This window comes from Patiria miniata, unplaced genomic scaffold (assembly GCF_015706575.1).
Source record: "Patiria miniata isolate m_02_andy unplaced genomic scaffold, ASM1570657v1 HiC_scaffold_16, whole genome shotgun sequence".
Classification (NCBI taxonomy): Eukaryota; Metazoa; Echinodermata; class Asteroidea; order Valvatida; family Asterinidae; genus Patiria; species Patiria miniata.
In genome coordinates this window covers 5,114,940-5,139,913 of record NW_024037054.1, presented here as the reverse complement: position 1 = coordinate 5,139,913, position 24,974 = coordinate 5,114,940, and the positions used below count along the sequence as shown (strand labels likewise).

General features: G+C 39.4%; 1 protein-coding gene across 1 annotated transcript in view; it reads left to right on the top strand.

Annotated features, from left to right (window-relative positions):
- Positions 1-22,386, top strand: part of LOC119722746 (tubby-related protein 3-like) — a 30,205-nt gene extending 7,819 nt beyond the window's left edge. The window contains exons 2-12 of the mRNA XM_038193046.1: positions 2,264-2,387; positions 3,575-3,740; positions 10,572-10,691; positions 12,508-12,776; positions 14,370-14,555; positions 17,509-17,621; positions 18,100-18,214; positions 19,237-19,335; positions 20,023-20,110; positions 20,700-20,783; positions 21,514-22,386. Of these exons, the coding sequence (XP_038048974.1) occupies positions 2,264-2,387; positions 3,575-3,740; positions 10,572-10,691; positions 12,508-12,776; positions 14,370-14,555; positions 17,509-17,621; positions 18,100-18,214; positions 19,237-19,335; positions 20,023-20,110; positions 20,700-20,783; positions 21,514-21,647 (1,498 nt within the window). The 3' untranslated portion in view covers positions 21,648-22,386. The remainder of the gene's footprint in view (positions 1-2,263; positions 2,388-3,574; positions 3,741-10,571; positions 10,692-12,507; positions 12,777-14,369; positions 14,556-17,508; positions 17,622-18,099; positions 18,215-19,236; positions 19,336-20,022; positions 20,111-20,699; positions 20,784-21,513) is intronic.
- Positions 22,387-24,974: the final 2,588 nt, after the last annotated feature.

The following is a 24,974-nucleotide window of genomic DNA, read 5'->3' as shown; positions in this document are numbered from 1 at the left end:
ATCATGGCACCTGGTGTGCTGACATATTCAAGAAAAGTGGTATTTTTGTTTCAATTTCCAATGCTGGCCAGCCGACCAGCGTTGGAAAAAACTGGCTTTTTTTTCTTCAAGTACACAATGCACTGCTCCCAGTTTATCAGAGTGAGTTAGTCCGCATTTTGAATGGGTACAAGCCAGCTAGACTGGTTCCCTGACCTTACAATTCCCCGACGTCTATAAGTTGCTCAGGGAACCAGACTACAAGAAAGTGAGTTTTTCGCGTTTTTTGTTTTTTTCAGGATCTACAAACACAAATCTTCAAACAAGTTAGTGTTACGATATTTGCTGTAAAATACTAACACCCCCCCCCATCTATCCATTTCTGAAAATTACAGCAAAAGCAAATGTTGTTTATTCCCTTTAAGTTCTCTACATGTACTGTATTTCCAGAATGTGTTTACATGTATATCAAGTTCATAACTTGTGTCACGCGAAGAATGTGTAAAAAATATTTAGCCTGCAAGATTGCATACAGTATGCAAAAACAAAACAACAAAATGAGTAAGTGAATGTGATTCACATTTAAAGTTTATTAATAAACAGTTTACCCATTCCTATTGGTCGAGAGCCTGTCACGTGGGTGGTTTTAAAATGTTGATAAAACACCAGCTGGCAGGTCGTAAAACACTTTTCCGGGGTCACGTGAAATTTGGACTTCTATGAAATGTGGACCCATACCCTTTTATTGGTCGAACGTTCACAATGTTCGCTTAGGCATGCCCAATACTACCAATGAGTCCGTATTTCGAGAGTCCTAAATTAACACTACACCGGCACTGCCGCGTTCTGTGCCACATCACGCAGTACGCGCCACGCGCACGCCGCCAATCTCCATATAAGGAGATGTTTACAACTACTCGTGAGCGGTACTATCCTAACATGGCTAGAGGGATGTTTAAGAAAACATGAAGCAAAATTGTTGAACAAAATCATTATAAATTTATGATTTTTGACTTGTTTTGACTTTTTGACTCAAAGGTAATTTATGAATTGGAATAAAATGTGTTTGGCCGGTGTTAAACAAATACGTATAAGACGGGCTCAGGGGCCTTGTCACCGATAATGCCTCGGGCCATAATCACTGTCCAGTCCCTTGAGCCAGTCTTAAACGTTCTTGTTTAAAACCCGCCAAGCACATATTTATTCCCTTACAAAAGGCACAAGGGGAATAGCCCCACTACTGCCCATTGCAAAGAACTGAAACACCAAGTCAGTGTAAAGACAAGCACGACAAAGGATGAATTGTTGGGGGGGGGGTGGTTGGGGCTGAAGACGTCAGTTTTCTGTACTCAGATAGATTTCACTCAAGCGACTTCCAAGGCAACGCGAACCGTGAATCAACGCCTGGAAAGACCGGTCTGTGCCAGATGCTTAGTAGTAATTGCTTTCCTCTCCGTTGCCATAGTTGCCATGGTAACAAATATCTTGTTGACGTCATTTGCGGCCCCTGTCTCACTGATAATTTGTGGGATTATTTTTTTTTTCGTTTTCCTTTTTATGTCTTCTTTTTTTTTTTTTTTACTAAGTCCACCACAAAAGGAATATCTTTCTCCCTCCACCTGAATCATGCAAAGATATTGACAAAAATGCAACTTTCTCACAAACAATTCCTTAAAGTACCAATATCTGCCTTTCTGTACCAAATATTACATGTTTACATCATCCCAGATTACACATGCACGTACACACAGGAACAATTACATTACAATTACATTGTACATGTACCAGTATGTTTGTAAATGTGCATGAAATTTCAAGAACTGAATAAAATATTGTTGGACACAAATGTACGTGTGACTTTGCTTGTATCCAATTCACAAGTCAACTAACAATAAGAAAAACTGACAGTACAAAAGAATGAGTAATGTACGTGCAAGTTCATACACACATAATGCACACATGCACAGTTCGTTAAAATTATCATTTACATGTACCGGTAGCCCACGTTTGTATTCAGACCACAACCATACATTTCTACGATTGTTTAGTTTGTTTATTTAATTGATGTCATCATCTGCAGGCATTACATTTTCAGACTTTTGTCTGAAATCAGACTTTTTTCAATCTGAGAGAAAGACATTATTAGTATAGAAAGATGCATTTTTCCGACAAGTCGTCAATTTTTAGACTTTTTTTTTTTTTAATGGACAATCCCATTCCTGCATCTGTCATCGTTTCTGAAAGAATTTTTTTCTCATGCCTTTCTCTTTTTTTCCTTGCGCAGTTCCTCATTATCACCCAGCCAGGGAGGCGGATGGAATAACAACTCGGCACCTCCCGGCAGCATCATGGACGATGAGCAAGGCGCATCGCCCTTCAGCCTTCGGGAGCAGAAACTGGAAAAACAGGTGCGGTTCACTGCGGTCCCAAGTCCGGCAAACCGTGTTAAATGTCCCTGATTGCAAGGTCTATTGGAAATGGGAGGGCAGAGCAGCGATTTACTCTTATCGTTTTGACTAATGCATGCTTTGCCTCAAAACGTAACTGCGAGAATTTTTTTCCCCCCTGTGTGTATATATATAGACGTCACTCGCAGCTTTATGCCGCTTTATCAACTTTATGCTGCAAACATTTGTGTGTGTGTGGGCATTGGGCTAAAAATGTTTCAACAAGTTTGTGAAATACTTGTACACTAGTATCGAATTTCAGCCCAATGATTTTTTAAATTGGATGTTAGAGTTGGAAGTGAAGTGGAAAAATAGGCCACCAAAGTATAGGTAAACCCACCCATGATTGTGTTAATACATACAGTATGTGGACAGTATGGCACGGCAAAACAAATTTGAAAGTGAAGTTTTGACCTTGATATAGGGCCTACTTGAATGCTCTACTTCATTTTGTTGTAAGTAACCCTATCCCCAAAATGCGTCTAACACTGTTGTTCAGAAAGTGGAAAACACTGTGCCAACGTTGCCATCTTTGTGTGGACCTGGAAACAAAACAAGCCCACACGATGCAGGTTGTGTGAACCTTCTGTGGACTAAGCCAGGTCCACACATGGTTTCCCCCTCTCTGGGAAAACCGGTTTAGAGGCATTTTGGGGTAGGGTTTTGGGGTTAGGGTTATCGGTCGCAAAATGAAGAGGAACACTCAAGGAAATCATGATAATAATTTGGGTTGAGAGAGTGTTCACAGTACGAGTAAAATGAGGGTTTTTTCCTCCGGTTTCTCCTGAATGTCCACAGTAGGTATGTTAGCCTGTGTGTGTGGACCTATGCAAGTCCACAACATATTACATGTAAGCTCTGCATCATATGGACCTCTTTTGTTCACAGGTCCACAAATCGACTGCAAGGCCTGGCAAAGTGCTCAACTGCAAGCAGCTTAAATCTTGACATTGTCTCATTATTCAGTGATCTAACCCTTGAATTTGCAACTGCACATTGTTATTTACATGAAATGAACCATGTGTGAGTAGCCCTTTCTTCATTAAACCCATTAGCGCTTCACAGTCGGCCTTGAGTCTTGTCTTAACTGATCCTCTATTTTTTTTTCATTTTTCTGCTCCATTATTTACGTAATTGATGCTGTGCAGCGTGCCCTCCTGCGTGAAAAGAAGAAAAAATACAACCAGCCGATGGCGGTGCAGCCCAACGAGGAGCGGCAGGGTTCAGGGGGCAAGTCGCGACGCAAGGTACCCGAGGAGACGCGGCCGCTGGTCTCCCCATCCCACAGTTCCTCCGCCAGCGACGGGCTTCAAGGTGAAATATTCCCTCTTTCCCCCCGATGTTCTTCATTAGTAATTGTTCTGGCTGGTGGCCAACGATTCTTGGAAGAGCAATCTTTTTTTGTAAACACGGAAGGTGAAGATGAAGGGTAGTTGAAAAGAATCAAATTTCCTGATTGAATATTTGTTACACATTATGTGTTGTCATGCTAGACTCGTGCCAAGTGCGCTCAATCGAGTGTTAGTTTTCTGCATAGACTCGCCGCATTCATCAATGAATGATAGTTTAAAAGCCAAGTGCGCACTGGTGTGCGTGTCTCGGATTATTGTGCATGTGCTGCTCCGTGACGATGGCCCTGCTAGCGCGATAGAGGAATGCATTGTACGTTCATTGTCGACATATGTGAGGTGTTTCTTGCAAAATGAGATGGAACTGGGCACAGGCCATAGTGGAGAAAAAAATGAGGGGAGAAATGGATTTGGGTGATTTTTTTTTTTTTTTTTTTTTTTATTTATTGTAAATCTTTGATATGTCTACTACCGTACATACATGTATATTTTAAAGAAATAGTACAAACATTGTGGAATAAAAGTGTTTTTAAGGAAAAACAATTGTCATCTTCCATTTCATGGCTACAGAACTCAAAACTATATAGGCCTTTTTCTCGGTATTCTACTTTTTGGACGTGTTGATAAATGCAAACTTTAAACAGCTATAACTTGTCAATGGAATGTCTGATTAAAGTGCAACAAACAGTATTGTATTAAAAGGAGAATTGTATTCTCTTTCCTAATACCTGCAAACTCTCATTTCAAGCTCTGCCCAGTTCCGTCTCATTTTGCCAGATTGCGTCCATAACATGTGTGTGGTATAGCAAACTATATAGTGTGTTGTGACCGTGTCAAATTTTTCTGGCCCTGGAGGAAAAAAGCCACTTGCATCCCTGCATTAAAAATTCAGAAAACAGAAAGTTGTGTGCAGCGTAGACTTGCCCCATTTTCGTCTCTTCACTGCTAATCGCATGTCTGATATGTACCCTTACAAAAACAGGGAAAGTCAGGAACAGCTGAACGGATGGAGCAGTTCTGGCAGGGTCAGAAACTTTATAGATCGCGCATTACACATAGATACATGTAGGGCCTGTTAATAAAGAGTTACAGGGCAGACCTTATTAAACCTAATTTCTACTTTCCATATCTTGCGCTCCATCAAAAACACGATCCAAGTAGATAGTCTGCATTCTTATCATGCCCCCCTAGCCCACATCTCCTCATTTTCAAAAAGGAAGGAAATCTTGCGCAAGGTGGTGCTACGGAAAATCGCCTGCGGTCATGGATTAGTCGGAAACCTCTCTAGCGTGCGCTCAATTAAGGAAAGGGCCAGTTTATTGAGCCAATTGAAGGAACCCTCGGATCGAAGACATGCCTGGGGGTCACGCAGTATCAGCTGGCCATGTACATATGGCTGTACTCTCGACTGGGATAAGGTCGTGTAGGTGGTGTGCCGATGAGCTTAGGACAGTTATTAAGTACAAGTACATGTACGTGTACATGTAGTTGCGAGTGCAGTCTTGGATAATACATGTAATACACCATCTCCCACGCCCCCTTCTAATACGTTAAATCTGTCCGTCACAATCTTTGACTGTCACAGTCCTCTGCCTGAGTTCAGTGTTGTAGTCGAGTCCATCACAAGTCCTCACATGTCCCCACAAATCCCCCAATCTCAAGTTAAGTAACTACATGTACCTACTAAAATGAACTGTCGCAAAAGCATTCCTTGTCATTGTTCATCCCTTGTTACTTTTGAGTGGACATCACAGTCCTCTGTGAGTTCAGTGTTGTAGTCAAGTCCACAAGTCCTCACATGTCCCCACAAATCCCCCAATCTCAAGTTAAGTAACTAGCTACTCCAATGAACTGTCGCAAAAGCCTTCCTCGTTATTGTTCATCCCTGTATACTTTAAGTTACATGTATATGTACAGTGAAATCTTGATAAGTCAAAACCTGTTAACTCAAAACCCTTCTACATGTAACTCAAAGTAAAAACTTACTCCCGTTAATTGTTGTTGAATAGAAAATCCATTGGATAACTCAAAAGTCTGCTTAACTCGAAATTTGAACCAATTCCCCCGAGGTTTGACTTATCTAGATTCCACTGTATACTTTTGACGGGACACGTTAAAGGACTTGTGATTTACTTTTGATCTGACTTGTGATGAACTTGTGATTTACTTTTGAACTTGACTTCATCGTTAAAACTGCCATGTACATTGTACATCACATTGTGCGTGTTGTACACGCTGCCGTCCCAAAACAAATCCAGCAAGATGCGATGAAGCAGTTGTCCAAATCTCGAAACTGATCTCTTTACACCCACCCTTCACTGGACCACGAGTGGACTTTGTCACTCATTCGTTTTCCGCTTTTCTTCAATCCAGCCATCTCCCCTCCCCCGTCCTCACCCCCTCGTTTCCAAGGTCCTCATATAAACACGCGGTGGTGATTCTGACAGCGTCGTCAATCCCGATCCAATTTCATCTCTCGCTCGCCGGCCTCTCCTCGGATGAGGATGAGCCGTCTCTTAAAAGTTCCAGCGTCTGATTAGACTTGCCGCGTTACGGCCGACAATTTGCCCTTTAGACTCGGCTGGCATTGTCGCTTGCCAGCAGGCAGGGGATTTGCTTTCAATATTCTGTTTATTTTGATGGAGCAAAATATACCTGCTTTTACGTGCTGTTTGAAAGAAGGCCCCTCGCCTGTCTGTCTATGAACTGAATAAAAAGACTGTGGTGAAAACAAATCGTCTGGTTTTTTTTTGTTTATGTTAATGAGGAACACACTGTCTGTACCATACATGTATACATTGTACAATGTACAGTGTACGTGAATCTATTTGTACGGCTTCACGATAAACTTGTATATTTTATCTGCATTCTTCATTGGTAAAAGAGATCAGTTTAACACTACAAAAAAATCCTGAGGATTTAGAAAATGTTCCAGATTCATTTTTTTTTTAATGTTGAATGTGCTGCAAACTTGTCTCCCCTATGTACACACATGTTTCAACTTTAATGCAGACTGAAGTGAAATAAAATATGAACCTTTCTCTGCCTTAAAAACAAAAGTTCACAAAAACCCTTGCAATTTGCATGTAAAAACAAGGTGCCAAAATGACTTCCTAAAATCCATAATTTTAGCCCCAAAACCAGTTTTTTAACCAAAAAAAAAGTTCATTTCCATATTCTCAGTCACATCACTCAAACATGTCAAATGAAAGGTCTGTCTGCTTGAATATGAAGCAAAATAGGAGGTTGTGATGTTTGCAATTTTGAAGATTTCATTACTTTTTTAATTTTTAGCCATGTCCACTTTTTCATGCCCAGACATGCCAGATGTAATTTTAGTGTTATTTTGAGGCCCCCTTTCTTTATTAGGTTAGAGCTAATGCATTGAAGTGTGTCGTGATGTACCATTATTTATTGAATAGTTAATTGGTTATACATTGTAGAAACATGTATGTACAATGTAAGTATTCTGCTGCATCTGGGGTTGCTCTTTGTTTGCATAAATTGACTTTCTATTAAAGTTAGGGTATATCATTTGCAGCTGTCCAAAAAGTAACAGACAAAATTATTGTTGAAAAGCATAAGTTTGGTTTAAAGCTAGTAATGGTACTAAACTCCCTGTGAAAGTACCGGTATTCCTTCTGGCATGCTGTCATTTTGAAGAAAACAATAAAAGAAGGTCATTTTCAAAGCTGCGTCTTAAGACGCATTTAGGAAATTTCCGTTATTAGTTAGCTTTTATTTCTACGAAGCTGTGAATGGGTGTGCACCAGCATTAACACGACCCACACGCGCGCAAGGTTGCTATAATTCGTCGGCTCGGTGCATGAGATCGCGTATGCAATCGGCTGAATGAGAATGTGTCCCGGACGCTGAGTTCGGGTGCAATTCAAAACATGACTCGCAAGATTTTAATTGAAAACAACATCTAGAATGTTGTTTTCTCGGAATATACAGCATTCACTGAGCTAAAACTTCATCAGGTTAGTTGTTAAGCACTCTTCTACAGATTTTGTGTACCCGGCAGGTTTGTTGCTTCAAACGAAAAAAAGGGACAAATGATATGTACTCTACCGGTACCTTCAAAGTTCATCCCGTTCAATCCACTTCATCGTCAACCTTTGGTTTGAAACTATCCACTCGGGTTTCTCAGATTAATAGAAAGATAATCTAGAGCATCGTGATATGTTACCAAACAATTACATGTATAAATGTACACATGGTGCACATTACTGACCTATTTTTTTTATCGTGGTCAACAGTTTTCCTGGTTCAAGGAGGTATGTAAGAACCAGGAATACCCCATTTGTAAAGATTAAAAAATGGACTTCAGACAACTACATAAAGAGAAAACTAAAGGTCTATGTCTGTTCGATGAACAGGGCACAGGGCTTTTCCGCATTCTAATTTTTAAAATCCTTTGGTTTTTTGTTACATGTGCAGTCATGTAAATGTTCAATTACATGTACAAACAAAGTTCCGTGACAATAAGATATCTTATTCTGTATGAAATTGCCTTTTATGACATCATAGTGATGCCACACATGTTCACTATTCTGTGCAAATGATCATGACCTACCAAAAATGTTACATGTACAAAAAGAAGTTTGAATGTAGCATGTTTCGTTCGCTACATAGAGTGAATTTTTTTTTTAATGCTGAAAAGATTATATAATGTATAGGCCCTATAAAATCACATGATGACGTCTCCCTGACGTCAAATTAAAGTATTTGCCTTTAAGATGACGTGACATCTCCCATGATGACGTCATGTTGCAACAAGCCGGCGTCATCTTTGCTATATGGTCTTTGTCTACATGTATGTTAGTCCTGGTTAAGTTTAAAAGGAATACGGTATGACCATTTTTATCTCAAAGTTATGTAGAGACCAAAACGTGTACAATTTCTGTTGGATTTGGGATAGAACAAAAAGAAAAAGGAGAAAAAGAAAGAAAAATGACAACAAAAGCAAAAATTTTCCTTAAAAGTATAGTCCATCATTGGTAATTTGTGCATTTTGTTCGTTTGAAGCAACAAACGTGCTCAAAATCTAAAGAAGGGTGCTGAACAACTAACCTGATGACGTTTCAGCTCAGCTTCAAATGTATATTTCGAGAAAAACAGCATTGTAGGATCTCGATTTCAAATCAAAAGTTGCTGAATCATGTTTTGAATTGGGCCTGAATTCAGCGTCTGAGACACGTTCTCACTGAGCCGATTGCAGCTACACGATGTCGCGCACTGAACCGATGAATTAAAGCAACCACACGCGCGTGTGCATCGTGTCAATGCTTGCGTGCCTTCGTCGAATAAAAAAAAACGAACTACTAACGGAAATTTCCAACGGTGCGTCTTAAGACACACCGTAGGAAAGGCCTTCTTTTGTTGATTTCTTCAAAATGACAGCTTGCCAGAAAGAATAATTTCACAGGGAGTTTAGTCCCCTTACTATCTTTCCACCAAGTATGTTTTTCAACACTAATTTCGGCAGTTAATTTTTGGATAGCTGCAACTGATGGACTATAGCTTTAACTATGCAAAGAAGCCAAAAAGCAGACATGGCAAAACCCATTCAGTGGCCAAGTACATATGTAAAATGCAAGTACACATAACGGATTCCCATTAGTGGCTGTAAATGTAGGGACTGTTATTCACATCTATGCATGATTGACTGACAAAACGAATGGCAAATTGATAGCAGTCCGCTGATAAGAGACGAAAGAACTGAAGAACATACATGTATGGATGTTTATTGAGGCTTTTTACAGAAACTGAATCCCTTTCAGCTGATTTCCTGGCCGGCTCGGCGATCAATGCACATTACTCTTGGGTACGAGACGCATTGGCAATTGTCATTCACAGCATAGTCCTACTTCCGAAAGTTAAGGCATTAGATTTGTGCCTTGAATTGACGCTCGTAAAAAGACAACCCCCCCCCCCCCCCCCCCACTCACTTTGAGAATGAAAAACAGACATCGACTGTGAATATCTCCCAAGTATGATTCTGGATACAAAATGGCACTACTTCGGGGTGAGTCGGAATGATCTGGACCCAAATTTAAGAAAATATTTAAAAATATGTAGCAATTATCACAACATGTGCAAATGAGATATGTTATAGGCTGGTATTTTGGACATACATTGTATTTGGTGAACGTTTCATGTCCATTGTACCATTTTGAAGAAAAGCGTTAGCAAAGAACGCACGCTAAAAAAAAAACTCTCTGACCACAGTTCCATGTTTCAACAAATTTATCGAAATCGCGTACTGATGTGAAGCAGTGTATAAACAAATAAAAACCTAGTCATGGTGACTGACTCACTTGAAGTTATTGACACATTTAAAAAAAGGCAAAACCAATTCCGTGTGCAGACTGGAAAATGAGCCACTTCAATGAAAATGGTATAACTCCTCACCACAGCCACTAATTTTTGAAAAATTCAAAATTCCTGTGGAAGACAAGGTAATAATCAAATGAAACACTCATTTTTTTCCTCAAAATACTCTATTTGCCACACAAAAAATGGTGAACTTGGGTCCAGATCATTCTGACTCGCCCTATACACTAACCATTGTGAATAAGATCATTTGATTTCCTCAGGAAACCGATTTCAGTGTTTCTCTTTTAATTTCGTTAGCAATCGTGACTTCAGGCATTCCCACTAACGTTATTTTCCCTGGCAATTCTCCAACGGGTGGTAGTTTCTTTCGACAGAAAGATAAAAACGATTAAAATCTCCCCAACTGTTTTTCCAGGCACTGTCGATAACATTAGCCGCGTCTGATTGCTTGCAGGTATTGACGGGCCGGCGTCTTTTTCCCTGAACTCCTCGCTGACCACGGTGCAGGTCCTAACCGTCGGGAGTTCATCCACGGAAGATGATGACGACATTCCCACATTCAGGGAAACCACAGGTAAGGAAACTAACACATGTAGCAAAAGATGTACTGTCTAATAGGGCCATGCCATTTACGGAATATTCGATCATCAATTGAATATCCAAATGGATAAAACAAAAATTCATTATAGGCATCAATATAGGCATTATAGGCATCAATATAGGCATTATAGGCATCAATATAGGCATTATAGGCATCAATATAGGCATTATAGGCATCAATATACATGTAGGCATTATACTATAGGCATCAATAGAGGCATTATAGGCATCAATACAATATAACCTAAAGAAAACAATAACGATGTCAATGAACGTTCCATGTGACCCAGGTAAGTTGATGTTAATAGAGTGTTATGTCATGGAAATAGGCATGGTTGCGGGGCATTTGTGTTTTTTAACACAACTTTGCTTGTTTGGTTTTTTTTTCAATTCAATTTTTTTTTAAATGTGAGCCGTCTGAGGAGATGATGTAAAAACGTCCAAAACGTTTAAGCTGCCACTTTCGTGCATGATTTTAGAGCCTCCGTTAGGAATATGTACGGCGTTCTGGCAAAATGAGATGAAACTGGGCAGAGGTCAAAATGAGGGTTTGCGGGTATTAGAAAAGAGAACAAAATTCTCCTTACAATAGTGTTTGTTGCACTCCAATTGAAAATTTTGTTGACAAGTGATGGTTGTTTAACACTTATCGACAAAAAATCAAAATACTGAGAAAGAGGCCTCTAAAGTTTTGAGTTTTGTAGTCGTGGAAATGAAAGATGCCAATTGTTTTTTTCCATAAAAACACTTTTGTTCCACGATTTTTAACTATTTCTTTAAAATATGTGTAGCAGACACATCAAAGATTACAAATATCAATAAATTGAAAATAAAAAAGAAACACCCCCGTTTATTTTTTTTTTTTTTTTTTTTTTTTTTCACTCAGGCCTGTCACCAATTCCGTCTCATTTTGCCAGAACGCCTCAAATACATTGTATAAGCTCAAATTTCTTTGTAATAATTGGTCAGCTATCACTCCATTCCTCTACCTGTTCTTTACATTATTTTAATAAGCTCTGGCAATTTTCAACCAGCCCAGGTGCACACAGGGTCAAGGTCAAACAGATTGACAGCCAGTTTCAGATCGGCAGCCAGTTCGGGCTGGCGAATGTAAAACTGGATCAGCGCATTTCGCATACAATGTATGATCAAGTCCAAGATAAAGTAATCAAATACTAAATTAGTCAATAATGCACAGCCACTGTCTTTCTTATTCAATTCAATGTTTTATCCTGACAAATGATCAGCTTGTTTGTTTTATTTTAACCCCAACTCCCTACTGAGTTTTACTAAGAACAGTACGGTACCAAGTCTGCTAAAATCCATCACTGACTCTGCTTCACATACAGTTTTGTAACTTTTCAAGGCACAATCCGCTGAAATCCACCACAAATCCACCACTGTTAAAGGTTGATTTTGATGGACTTGGTACTTATGGCTTGCCTATCAAAACCCCCCCCCCCCCAAAAAAAAAATGGGGGCGGTGGATTTTGATGAGTTTGGAAGGTTTGAGTTAATGAAGAAACCTACTTTTTTTTAGGTCTGTAACCCTCTGAAAAAAAGGCTTTATTTTCGGTTCATTTTGCACAAAACAGATCTTCCCTGTGAGTAGACTGATTCCTCGTGCCTATATTGATTCCGTTATGAGGACAGGAACCAGTCTACCTTGCAAGAACTGCTTTGCACCACGGCAATATTTAAGCATCTCCTCAAAAATGCACACCATCGTATCTTATCGCCAAATCAATCACTTTGTTACCCTACCGCTTCTCCTTCCCTCCACCCACCAGAGACGGAGAAGAAACTGAAAGCCATGGGCATCTCCCAGGCCGTCAGCTACGAAGATAACGAGGAGCAGGGCACGCCCATCGGCATCATGAACACCAGCGGGCCCGCAGGGGGCCAGATGTCGTCACAGCCCCCTCCGTACCCGTCATCCCAGCCCATCGGGTTTGGCAACTCTAGCAGCAACACAACTTTTAACACCAGTACTGGCTTTGCAGGCGGTTACACAGGCACAGAGAGTGGTTATAGTACTCAAGCTAGCCCGCCAGTCCAGGTATTACTTATGTAGGGAATTTAACACAAACATATCCTGAATTAATTTTTTTGTCCCTTTTTTTGGGGGGGGGGGATATTTTTTTTTGAAACTGAAACAGTTACAGTACATTTTACCTCAGTAAATTGGCCATTTACAATGTATAGACAATTTTGTCTAGATACAAAGATACAAATAATTTTTGGATAAAATCACTTTTTTTTATTTTCAAAGAATCGACAGTGTTCTTTAGGTAACCAGAGTGTACATGTTTGTACATGTACTTTACGTGCTAATGTTCCTTAATCATGTTAGTTACCCATTGGACAAAAGTGTGTAACATGATGAGCAGTGTGTGTGCTTTTATTGATGTGGTAATGTTTATTTTGTTAATTTTGAGGTCAGCGATTTTGCTGCAAACAAATTTCAGGTACAAAGTGAAGGTCAGGTTTAACCGTAAACAAAATTTTTCGTCTTTGCCTTTTTTAGTGATTATAAAATTACTTTGTATCATTCACATGCCGTTGAAAAAAATTCAACAGAATTCAAGCTTTCAAGGAATGCTCACAGAAAACCAGACATATGTGTTCTTGTACATGTAGTTCTGGTAATTACAGCTTCTGAAAAGGTCAAGTAGTACATGTACCATATACAGCTCGTTTAAAGCGACTTAATTTGTGTCCAGTCCTAATAATGAGAACAGTTATGGGTACATGTAGCACTTAATGACATAAGTGCAATGCAAATGTGTTAGTTTCAGTTTAGGCCAAAAAAAAAAAGTCTCCGGTTTCTGGTATGCGCGCGCGTCGCCGTAGCCATGCGCGTCGGCAAAATGAAAAAGGTTTTTTTTCAATACAAGATGATGTCTCAAAACCGCCAAACTCACTGGTTCGACTGGAATTCTGCTGCTGCACAATTTTAACGTGTTTTTAGATGGGGTTATGATCGAGAATAAGCTTTATGCGGCCTCTTTGGACTCCCATATATTTGCACTAAGTTTAGTCGGGCACCATTTGCAGTCATCAGTCGACATTTGAAGCCAAAAAAAAAAAAAAAACAGGTAAAAAAAAAAAAAAAAGCCGCGTCGCCGCACCACTTTTGGGGCAAGCTCCATACCAGAAACCGGAGACTTTTTTTTTTTTGGCCTTATGAAGTAATATACATGTGCAACTATTAAAGAGTGGACTAGCATGGCTTCTGACAAATATGTGTGCATGTACATGTATACTGTATGGAGTGCATGTACGGTAGGTTAGTGCATGTATGTAACAACTTTTTTTTTTAAATTTATCCGGGGAGTCAGGTTGCTGCAGTGGGTACTTTTCGCACCTTCCTCCTCTATGGCCTTGGTTTGATTCCTGCCCTGGTCCACCTGTGGATTGGGTTTTCAGTCCCTACCTGATTCCGTGGGTTTTCCCTAGAACATCATTCTGGGCTTCTCCTCCCAGCACTAAAACTGTCATTTCTTCTCATTGTCTTCTCTCCACAGGTTTCTTCAGGCTTGTGAGCTACAGTACCTAGGGCACTTTTGATGAAGCCTTGGTTTCATTACCAGAATAAATTATAAGAATATTTACTAATTACTTTTGTTTTTCTTTTTTATTTGGTTGACAGGAATCGACCAAAGTCATGGGTGCCTCAGGAGGAGGTTTTGACCTGAGTGACCTGGATGCCTTTGTCCTACGACCTGCCCCCCAGGGGCTGTCAGTCCGGTGCCGGATCTCCCGTGACAGGAAAGGGGTGGACCGAAGCATGTATCCCACCTACTTCCTGCACCTGGAGACCGAGAACGGCAAAAAGGTAAACGTTGGAATATACTTCTGCCTGTTCGGTCAGTTTCCAATTGTCACGTGTGTGTGTTGCGCAGTACAAAGTCAGTATGCTTTCTGCGATCTGATACACCGTGCCCTCTGGAGACATGCACACAATAGGGAACTGAAGATTGTTTACGTCTCCACAGGGCAATTTCTATAGATGAATACGTCTCCACAAGGTTTTCACGAAATAGATATATGGATTTTACTCAAAAACTAGGAATTTCCAAGGTATGTTGATCCGTCGCAAATGGTAGAGTTTTAGAAAAGGGATATTAAGTCCGAATTTCAGCCAAGGAAATTAATTCTGGTTAAAATAAGAGCATTTTGAAACTGTACTTTCAAACTCGACAACTTAAGTACTCGAGAACAAAGACATGTGTCCACAAGGATACAAATTTCGGTATGTGCGAACGGACAGTAGAATGTGCTGTGTGTGCACGTGCCAAGGGTTTTCGTGAATGCATGCATTATGCGTGACAACTTTTGTTTCAGAGGCACCATACATTAACAAGTTTTGTGTCATAATGTCCACTCTTTGGCCAAATTGTTTTTAAGTCAGAAATATTTGTTCAGCCATTTTTAGTTGCATCAATAATGATGTGACATTCCATGTCAAGACACCAAACATATTTTTTGTTTAAACTGATGAGGATATTATAAAACTAGCCCAGTTAGTTCCTTTTCTAGCCCAAAGTGCCCTGCCTGTTACTCCTTGTACCGCCCAATAATGACCAAGCTCTCTATGGTTTTGATGGATTTATCAAACAATGAATACAAAGTACCATTTGCTAATGGGTTCAAACTGAATTTAACATCATTGGCTTTATACATACATGAAATATCACAAGAGAAACATCTCTCAATGTTTAGCCTTACATTGTATGTACCGTACATGTACAGTGTAACTCGATCATTCCCTGTCAAATTTCTGTAAAAAGAACAATGAGTGTTGGTAGGAATTTAATGGGAAGCGTTATCTCGTAATCATACTCATTTATTAGAATCATGTACATGTGCATGTATGTACATCATACATTTACATGCACATGTACATGTTTGATGAATGTACATGTACATTCATGTACATTTACATTCATGTGAATACATAATACATTGTACATGCAATTCCAGCATTATGTAACATGTGTAATGTCCACGACAGAGATTTTAAGAGCTCAGTGATTAAACCTGAAAATGCATTTCTCAAATTGTATACGTCCATCATTTAGGTGTCAAGTAGATTACAGACTAGGAGTTTTGGATCATTAATTAGATATCGTGGTTAATTGGCATAACACCAGAATTGACTACGTGAATATCGGCCTATAAATGTACATGTTCATGTTGGTAATTATAATGTGGCTACATGTACTTGTCTACTGCATAATATGTTGGGTCTTTTTTTTGGGGGGGGGGGGGGGAGGCCCGTAAATATTATTTATTGAAATGACTGTCTGAGAGCACTCCGTAGATAACAGCCCATTACTACAGACATGACAGAGAGTGGCATGCGCGTCAGTTGGCCCCAGAGATCCCTTCCATAAATAATCCTATCACTGAATGTAAATTTGATGTTGGAGATAATGCTGTGCCAGAACCAGGCTTAACACCATGCTTAATGGGATTGTCTGGCACTGCGTAATGTCACGTGGCCGGACGATGGGTAATTTGTACCAGACAGTAAAGAATAACATCATTTAGGCAGCTCATCTACTTGTATCTGTCTGGCCTTCCCATCCGAACAACAAAACTGAGATATTTGTCTTGTCCATCTTGACTGACGCCTTTGAATGCTGCACTACATACATAATTACACGTAATGTGCACGTACATGTACATACATCGTACATGTATGATGTCCTGTGCCTTTAGAATTGTGTCACCTCATAATTCTAGATTCAAGCAAATATAATGTTCATTCACTTTGTCCGTTCTGCTGTCTTTTTAACGGTTGAGTCCCTTCTGTAAGCTCGTAAACAGGCTGCAATACAATTTATGTTTAAAAAATACTGCGCTTGTGTGCGGCATGGTTCTACCATGTCTAACAAAAGACAAGTAAGACCCAATTCCTTCCAGAGACGCATATGTTCCTAAAAGTCAAGGACTTAATCTTATCTGCTCTGGTACTGTTTTGGAATAAAAGGATTTGGAACAGGGAATGTACAATTGTAAACAGATTTGACTTATAGAATTTGTGTGCACTGTGGGACAAAATTAACATGTAAAAGCAATTTTTGTCAGATTAAGGGAAGGCGTTTGGGTGCACAATGTGCATGTGCATGGGTGTGTGTGTGTGTGTTTTCTTTGAGCTATTTTCTAATTTTGTGAGGTGAAATTTAAAAAAGAACTTTTCCAAGAAGTATTTGTTCAAAGTCTGTTTACCATTGAACAATATGCTCTGCTGAATTCAAGTAAAATAAGCATCTTTTTATGATCACTTATGCACGGGTTAGTCCTTTCAAAAAAGGTCTGCAGTTTCACTGGTATTTTTGTTGGAAATTTGTGAATCGGTATGGAAATACTATTTAGTTATATTTTACTTTAGTGTTTACAAGTTTAGGAAGCGATATTATTTTGTTGTACGAAACATTATTATTTTGTTATTGAAAAATTTGTATGGATATTATTTCTTGCTTAATAGAATGCCATGGTCCAGTGGTTATGGTGTTTGACTCATGTACGATGGTACGTGCCAGAAACATGGCGTTTGTGCCCTTGGGCAAGACACTTAACTACAATTGCATCTCTCCACCCAGGAGTATAAATGGGTACCTGTGAGGGTAGAGGACCGATTGAGTGCTGATATCGGCTGTTGCGTGGTCTCATGCCCTGCTGATCAAGGGAATAATTGCAAAACGCTTTGAGATTGTTGATACGATGGAAAGTGCTATATGAGTTTTACAATGTTTTTTATTTTGATTTTTTTATCCTTAAAGCTATTCTTACTGGCTGCTAGGAGACGCAAGAAAAGCACCACGTCTAATTACTTGTTGTCAACAGATGCCACGGATCTATCTCGAGATGCAGAAAGTTTTGTGGGAAAACTAAGGTAGGAAAAAGGGTTCAACTAATCTTCTTGCCTCTGACACACACTTGTAAACTGTACTTCAACAAAAATTTAACCCTCCTCAATCCCCCAAAGTCCTCTGGGCGGTTTTGGAGGGCTTGGGGCTGAATGCAACATACAATTTTTGAGGATTGCGGAGGATTGAGGGCACGTGGACATTCAGTATCGGTTGATTTGGAGGCTGAATGGTGTTTGAAGAAGAGGAGGACTTTGGAGGATTGAGGCTGATTGCAGTTTGAGACGAGGCTGTTAGAGGATTTTGAAGGATTGAGGCACAGGGTATCCTCCGTTTGAACATTTTGGAGGATTCGGCCCATTGCTAAATGGCAAGGCTGTTTCTTGTCAATGAAGAACTGGCACTTTGGCATGCACATTTAAAGGATGTTCAGTGCATTTTGTACCTTCATCCAGCTTACAAACATGAATAACTTAAAAATCTTCCCCGACTATCTGTCCATAGGTCCAACTTCATGGGCACCCATTTCACCGTGTACGACAACGGTGTCAGTCCAAACAAGCCCGGTGCAATGGCGGACGGCACAAACACACGCCAAGAGCTGGCTGCAGTTATCTATGTAAGTCTTGTTTCTGCCAAACAGGCTCCATGTTTCATAATTTTCAAAAACATCCAAACAAAAATATAGAGTGGTTGGTTGTGTTCTTTCCTGGAACTTTGTATCTGAATTGAATGGCCATGTTCCCTTTTTTTGCATGGAGGTAATTTAAATTCTAAAGTAATTAAAAAAACAAACAAAGTAAAGTCTGGTTCGAGCCAATGTGGCCCATCAGGCCAGCATTTATCTCCAGTTTCAGTAGCATGAGCAACTGAGAATACTTCTGCTTCCCCTTGATAGGATGCCAGTCCATCGCAGGTTACTCCCCAGCTAATGCCAGTACCCATTTATACTCCTGGGTGGAGAGAGGTAAGTGGGCTGAAGTGGCTTCCCCAAGGACACAACATATGACCAGCAGCTGGAATCGAACCCCTGACCCTCTGATCATGATCCACGAACCATAACCAATAGGCCACACTCCCCACAATTTCAAAACGAAGGCTAGAAATAGCTGTTTGGGCAACGCAGAGTATGAGTAGCAAAAATACATTCAGTACAACCAAGACTTAGAAACTCTAGGAATAAGATCTTTCAAGTTTAAGTGAAATTCCAACTTTCTGGGGGTGAGTGGGTGGGTTAATTCTTATTTTTACAATGAAGAAGATAACAGCGGGTTTCTAATGCGCAAAGCAGTCATGTTTCTTACAAATGTATGAAAATCCTCCTAGTGGGAAGTCGATATTCAAAGCAATATGTAAAACCCTTTGAAATCCTGCAGGTCAGTTTCAGGTGAAGGGATATGAAGTGTTAAAGTAATGTGTTACACAGAGAACTGTACAAAAAAACAGCACTGTGGAGAGACTTTGCCTGCTTGCCCTGAGCTAAACCACACAAAAGAAATTAATGCAGGGATTTGAAGTTTTATCTATTTTTGTTTTTGCAAATGTGGTTTTGCAAAGTTTGAACGGTTGTGGAGCGCAGACGACTGGTAGGGTTAATGCATTTTTACTTACATGTATTCCTTGATATGGCCATGCTTTCAGGAAACCAATGTCCTTGGCTTCAAAGGTCCCAGGAAGATGACAATTGTCATCCCAGGAATGACATTGGACAACGAGAGGGTAGCATTTAGACCACGCAAGGTCAGTATCGCAAATATTAAGAGCCCATTTTCACATGTATGTATGGTAAAAGTGTACATGTAGTTGTAATTAGACTTGCGTAAGTCTCTTCCTGACTGACTTTCACTTGTGAATTAGACTGGTTACCTATCTCACCGACTGACTGTCACTTGTGAATTAGACTGGTTACCTATCTCACTGACTGACTGTCACTTGTGAATTAGACTGGTTACCTATCTCACTGACTGACTGTCACTTGTGAATTAGACTGGTTACCTATCTCACTGACATGTCACTTGTGAATTGGACTGGTTACCTATCTCACTGACATGTCACTTGTGAATTAGACTGGTTACCTATCTCACTGACTGACTGTCACTTGTGAATTAGACTGGTTACCTATCTCACTGACTGACTCCCCTTTGTGAATTAAACTGGTTACCTATCTCACCGACTGACTGTCACTTGTGAGTTAGACTGGCTACTTATCTCACTGACTCACTGGCACTTGTGAATTAGACTGGCTACCTATCTCACTGACTGACTGGCACTTGTGAATTAGACTGGTTACCTATCTCACCAATTGACTGTAACTTGTGAATTAGACTGGTTATCTATCTCGCTGACTGACTGTTCAAATTATATAATTCCTGTCCTGAATTTAAAGCTAACCAAAAACATGTTTGTCTTGTACATGTTTCTCCACAGGTACATGATTCCATATTAGATCGCTTCAAGGGCAAGAACATGGAGAACCTGCTTGAGCTGCACAATAAGACCCCAGTATGGAATGACGGTAAGGTTGGCTCATTTATACCTCCATCATCCTCTCTTATTCAGATTAACCCCGGCTCTGGCAAATTCAAAGGCACAATTGCAGAATACCCCGCCACTCGATCTCTCCACTTCGTAGCCAGCTACTGAGTAACGCTTGAGTACCCTAAGTAAACCTCACTCCCACTTATCCACGTATCCGCATAGCCACTCTGGGGGACCTACCCGGTACATTATACATTGGACCTTTTCCTAGTTCTTCAACTGCATAGCCATTGATTTTTAGGGGGTGATTTTCGAGAGGTGGGGTAATTCTGCAAAACTCCAATTCAACAAAGCTATCCCAGGTTTTTTGCGTATCAGTTTCTTTTACGCATCGGATTTCAATATGCAAAGAGCATCAGAAGCCATACAAAATTTTGAAGTTTCCTTGGGTTTGTACTCAAAACATGGATGATGTCCAGCAGGCTACATTGTGTATGGAGAGTTGGCTCTCTAGCATGTCTAGTTATTTAATGTAGCTCTATGGGATTACGACTGCATTTTTACCTGGAATCCGTGTTTCTTATCTATAGTCTTGATTTTATGTCATTTCTTTTTCTATTGGACAGACACCCAGTCCTACGTGTTGAACTTCCACGGCCGAGTAACTCAGGCATCCGTCAAGAATTTCCAAGTCGTGCATTCAAATGATCGTGAGTATCACTTTATCAATATTATTCTTTTGACACTAAAATTCATGTTAGGCGTATTTTATTTCATACCGCACTGTCTGCAAGGCCCGCTTGTTTGAGTGTGCATTACATGACTAGAATTAAGCAAGTGGAATGAAACATTACATCTGTCACCAAATAAATGTTATTGTGCCCATTGCACGAATGTGAAACATTCATTATTCACACCTAAACAGTGTGACCATGCGATGGAACTTCTATTTACCGTGGAATGGAACTGTTGTTTTTGCGGTGCAGCGGAGCCGTGGGTTGGGACAAATAATTCTATGACACGTGATCAACGACCCAGCAATCAGAGGAACAAAGCCAAATAACTGTCACAACATGATTAATCGAAATACCAAACAATCTTTGTGGGCTTAAAATCAGTATATTTGTGGAAAGAATGTTGCATCCTAATGCCACTTGTTTTCTTCATATATCATCTCACTAAGGTCAGTCATTGCAAAAATGTTGAAAAGACATGAATCTGGGACTGAAGAACGTTTCTAATTTTGTTAGGAAATACTTAGAAAATTTTCTGGACTCTCCATAGACTTTGTACACAACCGCTAAAGTGGCGTCTGGAAACTACATTCTTTCCGTATTTGTTTCCACTGATTATCTTCAGAAGACCATCACTACTTAAAATCCAAGTTTCCCTCTGTACTTGAATTTCTTTCTCTCGTCTTTGCCATCTTGCTGTTGACAGCGGAGTACATCGTGATGCAGTTTGGCCGCGTGACTGAAGACGTCTTCACCATGGACTTCAACTACCCTCTCTGTGCCGTGCAAGCCATGGGGATTGCGTTGAGTAGCTTCGACAGCAAACTCGCCTGCGAGTAAATGACATTGGACCAGCTTGCCTGTATAAACCCTTGCTCCTGTACCCAGGAAATATTTTTAATTGCCGATTTTGTTTCCTACAATTAATTTGTGCTCGAGTTGTAACAGTATTGCGAAAGCAACGACAAAAGGTATGAGTTCTGCTTCTTGTCACATTGTTTGCAATCATCTACCGATTAACTCTGTTTTTGTGTGCCATGTTTGTGTTTTGCTTATACGATGCAATTGATGCTTATGTTGTATTTTAATGCACAGTTTCTGTCCGAAGTGATAATATCTGTAGGTCTAACTTTTGTAAAATGTACGATACTTTTGGAGGCGTGGGGCCAAATGCATTGATCAGAACTATATTTTTTTTTTTAAATGGGGGGAAATAACGAGGAAAAACTGGGTAAGCCAAACTCCATTGTAGTATTCCAATTAAAATACCAAATTCTTCACGATCCTATTGCAGAGGGTGAAGTTAGACATTTAATGACCATTGATTGTGCATTGTCAAATAATCTAGTATTCACTTATTCCAACTTGACCGAGTATTCACATATTCAATTTTGAAATGCACTGATCAAGTTAAACGTGCACCAGCCTAAGCTGGCAAACAATCTGGATTTTCGTGCGCCTGCGCTTGTCATATAAGTTGACAAAGAACTTATCAAAATTGTGTCAAGAACAGGTAGTGGAATCACTGATGCATGTATTTGACTGATTTAATAATCCTGCCATCTAAACGGTCAAATACATTAAAAAAATCAATCCTATTCCCCTGCCATGCCTTTTACACTGGCTAGTCACCAACAGTCAGACCATTTTGTTTAGTGTTTTGAATTTTTTTCAATATATTCGACACAGCCATATGTACTGCATCTATGAAACAGCTTTTGGTCAGGAAGGGCATAATCTATTTTAATTGTTCAAGCAGTTGTGTCTGATTTCAACCCCTGCTGTCGGTAAATTAATCCCTGAGCTCATTTGGTTAATGTAAATTAATGTAACGGAAAAAACAGGAAGTCAGATGTTTATGAGTGATGGGATTGAAATTCAGATTGTTTTAATATCTGGTTTGAATTCCACTATTCGGTTTGAATTTTGGAAACCGGATATTCAAAACCAATCTTAAAAAAAATTATGCCTCAACTGGAACATCTCCCAATGGTCTCTGATTGTAACTGCATTCACTTGCTAACAGCCTTCTTGGTTCATGAGTATCCTGCCCATTCGTCTGATCAGAGAGTTCCCACCCATTTTTTTAACATTACAGCTCTCAAGTTTTTTTTTAAAGGCCCAGTTGTCATTCAATCACGCAAACTACAAGTACATGTATACCAAATCATCATGTACAGCATTCTGTGCGGCACCTCGTCACTTTCCGTTGGTATGTCTGTGAGCTGAATGGGAACTTCCGGTGAAATCAGAATTACGATAATTCCGGTGAAAAAAAATTACGATAACCAGAATTTGAAATCTCTGATTTCTCCTACCACTAATATATATCAAATGGGATAACTAAAAGTTGCACCAAAAATATTTTTGTAACAATTGTAAATTATTAGAGTATGCAACTACCAACATTTGGTGTATGGACATGATGAATCTAGGACCATTATCAGTACTTAAAAGCATTTCATAAGATTTGTTTTGTTCTGATTTTCAATTTGTTAAATAAGCGGTGGTGACATTTTGGACGACAGCATCTGTTGTTGCAAAGTGTTGAACCTGTCCTTGATTATTCCCTTGGATATGAATTACCTTGACAATAATTACCTCTAAAAATAATTTTTAGCAGCTGTGGCCAAAGTACTTATTGAGAACACCATTAGAAACAGTTGATAGTACAATCTGCATTCTAAATGGCTGATAATATATCTGGCACCCTATATACTACTTTTCAAAAAAAATACATATGTATTGCACATCCATATACTGTACTTCCATACATATATTGCTGATGTTTCACTGTAAACATGGTAAACAGTGTTTACAGCACTTTATAGCAATTTATGTATTTTGGACCTACACTCCTATCCTGATATTAAAAATTATACAAGAAAGGGTAAAATAATCCCCTCAAAAAATTGGCCAAGTCATTACATCCTCCATCCGAACGTTCAATCAGCAGTCTCCTCCATTAGTCTTGCATACTCACATTTCAATTTTTTCTCAAGATATCTATTACTATGTATATGGGGTGACTCCATCTTTTTTACCTCTTGGTAAAAAAAATTGATAAAATATTGACAAGGCCAAGCAAAAAAAATGCGTTTCCTATCACACTGAAAAGAAAATTGGGTTGGTATTATTTTTTTTTTTTTTTTTTTTTTCCTCTCAATTTTTTTTTTCTCAATTTTTTTGAGCCAGAAAAAAAAATAGGGTTGGATAATGGTCGATTGATTTTTTTTCTTGGCCCAAGGTTTGTCATACCAGTGCCACCAGTTCATTTGTCAGAGCCGTTAATTGGTTGGCGGGATCAGGTGTCTTATTGTCCGTGGCGTCTGGGGAAGCAATTAATGACCTATACGTGGCCGCATGAGTTGCCATGCGCATCTGGAATGTGGTCTGAGTGAATGGAAAACGAGATGCGAAATGGAGATGTGATGAATATAATATTGGGTTTCTGGTGGCAGGGTTAATACATGTATTTTTTAGTAATGTCAAAAGCCAAATTTTAAATAGAGCTGCTTTTGCAGAACATCAGCATCACGGATGTTACACATCAGACAAACTTTAGGAGCTCAGTGAATGAACGTGCAAATGTATTTTTTTCAAATCTTAAACATTCATCATCTACATTAGTACTGTTTATGAAGACTAGACACTAAGACTTTCAGATCACTTCTGTGAACATTAATTGGAAAGAATGTTGCACCCTGACGCCACTTCAGCGGTTGTGTACAAAGTCTATGGATAGTCAAAAATCATTTCCTAACAAAAATTGGAAATGTTTCTCAGTCCAAGTTTCATGTTTTATCATTTTTACAATGACCGACCTTCATTGAGATAAAACATGAAGAAAAGAGTGGCGTCAGGTTGCAACATTCTTTCCCATTAATTAGATATCGTGGTTAATTGGCTCTGCCAAGGACATTACAAATTTCTTATTTTTAATGTAAAATTCTTTTAGCCTAATTTTTGAAAAAAACTGAAGTACTTAAATGACAAAGTATCACCTTGACTTACTTAATGTATGCGTGTGTTAAAGATGCATGTTGCCACCTTTTCCAGTTTGTGTTTATTTAAAAAGAAAACGATTGAAAGGCTTAAAATTGCGAGGTAAAAACAAACCATATATATTATGTAAATATCAGCAGTGAAAAGAAAACTTGTACTTAA